The sequence below is a fragment of the Dipteris shenzhenensis genome, chromosome 8 (genome assembly GCF_047967505.1).
Source record: "Dipteris shenzhenensis isolate YYH24624 ecotype China chromosome 8, Dip_SZ_1.0, whole genome shotgun sequence".
Classification (NCBI taxonomy): Eukaryota; Viridiplantae; Streptophyta; class Polypodiopsida; order Gleicheniales; family Dipteridaceae; genus Dipteris; species Dipteris shenzhenensis.
Window position 1 is genome coordinate 5,549,435 of NC_141603.1, and position 4,438 is coordinate 5,553,872.

Consider the following 4,438-nt stretch of genomic DNA (forward strand, 5'->3'; position numbering starts at 1 on the left):
GCCTGCCTCATATATGTGCACCTTGGAAGAGAGAGAGAGAGAGGACTTGGATGTGCACCAAGGAGAAGAGAAGAGAGAGGGGGGGAGGGGGCCTTGCCTTGAAATAGAAAGAGAAAAAGAAGGAACGATGGAAATTAGAGAAGAGCACAAAAAATTAATTAGAAATTAATTTAGCTTTGCCAACCTCACCCACCTAAACGTGGCAAGCCAAAAAAGTGAACATAAACTTTTCTCTTTGCAGCCGAACGATTAGTAAGGCCCACCCATTGGAGTCAGGCCAATCAAGTTAGCGAGTATGCCAGACGCGCTCCACGGTTCCCTAGTTCTGCCCGAGATGATAATGCAGAGAGACCCGTCATACCTATGTGGCACGCCTTTCCAACGTTGGCAGCTCATCGATCTAGCCCCATTGCTTCCCCTCAAAACAGTAGAGCGGTGATGGAGGAATGCTCTCTTGCAGGTTCTTCCGTCCTGAGTGTCACTTCTGCCAATTCGTTTTCATTGTGGTACCGAGCGCCTTATGGAAGGAGTCCTCCAGTGGTGGGACAACCGAGAGGGCGAATTAAAAGCGCTATACGAGTCTGAACTTATTGGCGTGCACAGAAAAGCTGTAGATTGGACGATGGAGAGTCTGTTGTGAAGCGTAGTAGCAGACAAGCCCAAGATTCAAGCATAACATTACCAAGGAGTCGCTAAGGATAGATGGCTTGTACAATCCCACGTTCGGTCAAAGACATGCTCGAGAAAAATACTAAATCATCCACTGGTCCGTACTAAGACTGTACCTTGTTAGAGTCTGACAAGGCTGACTTCAAATCTGGCGTACTGGTGAATGCATCCCTCCCACAGGGATTGCAAGAGAAGAGTGGCTGGGAATGCTCTCCTTAGAGGAGGCTCTCACGTCTATTGAGCGGACGCCCCAGCTGCCTTCAGTTGAGAACCTGACATGCATTTTGTATAGATGCAGAACAAACAGAAATTTGGCGTCAACCATGCGCTTCTATGCCTTCTTGTGCGAAAGGGGGCTGGAAGATCATAAATCTCTTGGGAACTATCTTGTCCCAATGTTGGTCCAAGTTGGAAGCATTTGTGATGCTCAGCAGGTTTTTAACAAGTTGGTTGATCGGAACGTGTATTCGTGGACAGCTCTCATCACAGGCTATATTGAATGTGGAGAATCACAACAAGCCCTTGAACTCTACCAGAAAATGCAAGAGGATTCTGTACATCCTAGCAAGTATACCTTTGTGGCCCTACTAAAGGCTTGTGGTAGGCTCAAAGATGCAATAAGTGGCGGGAAAATACATGCAGCGATTACAAGAAAGGGGCTGCAAAGAGATGTTTTTGTTGGCAGCACCTTGGTGGATATGTACTCCAAATGTGGCTTGCTTGCAAAAGCACAGGAAGCATTTGACAAGATGCCGGTTCAAAATGAGGTCTCCTGGACTGCACTAATCTCAGGATATGCTGAGCATGGGCTTGGCCAGGAAGCGCTTTACTGCTTTGAACAGATGCAACTGGAGGGACTCTCTCCAGATGCTGTTACATTTGTTTGCAGCTTGAAAGCTTGTGGTAGCATAGGAGCCATAGACAAGGGCCAAGCAATACATGCCGCAATTGCCAGAAAGGGGCTGGAAAGAGATCCTGTTGTTGGCAATACCTTGGTGGCTATGTATGCAAAATGTGGCTCTCTTGCAAAAGCACAGGAATTGTTTGATAAGCTGATAGTTCGAGATGTAGTCTCATGGAATTCATTAATCGGAGGATATGCCGAGCATGGGCTTGGTGAGGAAGCACTGAACTGCTTCAAACAGATGCAACTGGAGGGTGTCTCTCCAGATGCTGCCACGTTTGTTTGCGGCTTGAAAGCTTGTGGCAGCATAGGAGCTATAGACAAGGGTCGAGCAGTACACTATGAGATTGCCAAGAAGGGACTGGAAGGGGATCTTTTTGTTGGCAACACCTTGGTGGATATGTATGCCAAATGTGGCTTGCTTGCAAAAGCACAGGAAACATTTGACAAGCTGCCAGAAAAAAACGAGGTCTCATGGACTGCACTAATCAGAGGATATGTAGATCATGGGCTTGGTGAGCAAGCGCTGAACTATTTTGAACAGATGCAGCTGGAAGGTTTTTCTCCAAATGCTGTCACATTTGTATGCAGCTTGAAAGCTTGTGGCAGCATTGGAGCCATAGACAAGGGCCAAGAAATACATGCCGAGATTGCTGGAAAGGGGCTGGAAAGGGATCTTTTTGTTGGCAGCACCTTGGTGGATATGTATGCCAAATGTGGCTTGCTTGCAAAAGCATGGGAAACATTTCAGAAGCTGCCAGTTCGAAACGAGGTCTCGTGGAATGCACTGATCGCAGGATATGTCGAGCATGGGCTTGGTGAGGAAGCGCTGCATTGTTTAGAACTGATGCAGCTGGAGGGTCTCTCTCCAAATGCTGTCACATTTGCTTGCAGCTTGAAAGCTTGTGGCAGCATAGGAGCCACAGACAAGGGCCAAGAAATACACACCGAGATTACCAGAAAGGGGCTGGAAAGAGATCTTTTTGTTGGCAACACCTTGGTGGATATGTATGCCAAATGTGGATCCCTTGCAAAAGCACGGGAAACGTTTGACAACATGCCAGTTCAAGACGTAGTTTCATGGAATGCATTAATCGCAGGATATGCCCTTCTAGGAGAAACTGAACATATTTTCCATATGGTTGAGAGAATGATGAGAGGTGAAGGGATAAAGCCAGATGGGGTGACGTTCTCTATTGTCCTTACTGTATGCAGTCACACGGGTCTCGTGAATAAGGCCCAAAGGTACTTTGAATCCATGAGCAAAGACTATGGCATCACTCCATATATTGAGCACCTCATTACCATGGTTGATCTCCTTGGCCGTGCAGGCCAATTAGATGAGGCAGTAGCAATGGTGAAGAAGATGCCTTTCTATCCTAATCTTGTGATGTGGCATACGGTGTTGGGTGCTTGTCAAAAGTGGGGTAACGTGAAGCTTGGAAGGCTGGCCTTCGAACATGCAGTGCAATTGGATGGAAGGGATGCTGCAGCTTATGTCTTGATTTCTAACATCTATGCAGATGTTCACATGCTTGAGGAAGGGAAGAAGGGCGAGGCAATGAGAGCAACATAACAAGCAAGCAAGAACAGACTTGGACTGACATTGATGGGAGTGTGCATTCCTTTTTGGTGGGGATATAAGACATTCCCAAAGAACAGATATGTTTGCAAATTTGAGATCATTCCCTCAGAATGAGGGAGGAAGGGTATGTCCCAGGTTTGCATTGGGTGTCACAAGATTCCATTGATGCAATGAAGCTGGGTATCACATGTTTTTATACCTTCAAGGCAGGAACATGTGCTTTCGTAACGTAAGTGCATCTGGAGTAGCCAGACTCCCTCTCTTGACATGTTCTGGCTAGATTGCCACCCATTGGCAACATGTGCCTAAAACCTCTTTGTGCATGCGGTTGTGCTTGAGACGGTGCTCCAAATTTTTCTAATCACAATGCAAAATTCTTGTCCCACCCTAAACCTCTCTCTCTCTCTCTCTCTCTCTCTCTCTCGTAATTAAAACTTATTTTAAAAGTGAGCCAAATAGAATGCTACCAAAGGCAAGAAATATCACTTTGCATGTGCTTCTTCCTCATGTCATCGCATAGGTTTCTATTGCATATGACGGTGAGTGGTATGCCAGTTGGCCTCCTCTTGGGTAAATAAACTGAGTCAAGAGCACTGCATTTGGAATAACCACCTAAAGGGCTATGCGATGGCAACAAGGAAGAATCAAATCTTCAAATCCCAAACCCTAAACACAAGAAATTTACAATGCACAACAAGACAACACCATGCTTCCACACCTATTAGCAGCATGGTGCTGTTTGCTTTTCATGCATGCATGTTGTGCTCGAGATGATGGTGCTCATGAATTTTCTAATTATAATGCAAATTTTTTATCCCACCCTAAACCTGCAACCATCAAACAAAAAACAATAAGAAATTTAGAATACAATGAGACATTCAAACCCACTATCATCATCATTGGCATCATTGCCACAATTCACGAGTCACTATCTTCATCATGTTGGTCATCAATGTCCTCATCTTCAGACCCATGAGAAAGGTGAGATCTATTTCCTTCTTCAAATTCATCCTCGAATTTATATCCTCCTTAGATGTCACACCATCATGCCCTTCCTCATTCTCTCCTTGGGGTTGTGGGATTTGTAACAATGGGACTGCTTCGGGTTGGATATCATCAGGTGGGATATCGTAGGTCCATTTTGGAACTTTCTTCTCATATCCCACATCTCCCAATGGTTTTCAACATTTTATGATTGGCATAGATGCACACTAGCTTCTTAGCCTGATCCTCTAGAAGTTTATTTTGTAAAGTACTATATATGTACTTATAATGACTCC

General features: G+C 45.2%; 1 protein-coding gene across 1 annotated transcript; it reads left to right on the forward strand.

Annotated features, from left to right (window-relative positions):
• The first annotated feature begins 297 nt into the window (after positions 1-297).
• On the forward strand, positions 298-3,528 carry LOC147899014 (pentatricopeptide repeat-containing protein At3g09040, mitochondrial-like). The gene has a single exon (XM_087378692.1). It carries the CDS (start codon positions 876-878, stop codon positions 3,147-3,149), a length of 2,274 nt encoding a protein of 757 aa, XP_087234818.1. The 5' UTR covers positions 298-875; the 3' UTR covers positions 3,150-3,528.
• The last annotated feature ends 910 nt before the right edge of the window (positions 3,529-4,438 follow it).

Excerpts from the sequence above, each read along its gene's own strand:
- LOC147899014 (XM_087378692.1), top strand. The coding sequence starts at position 876 with ATGCTCTCCTTAGAGGAGGCTCTCACGTCTATTGAGCGGACGCCCCAG.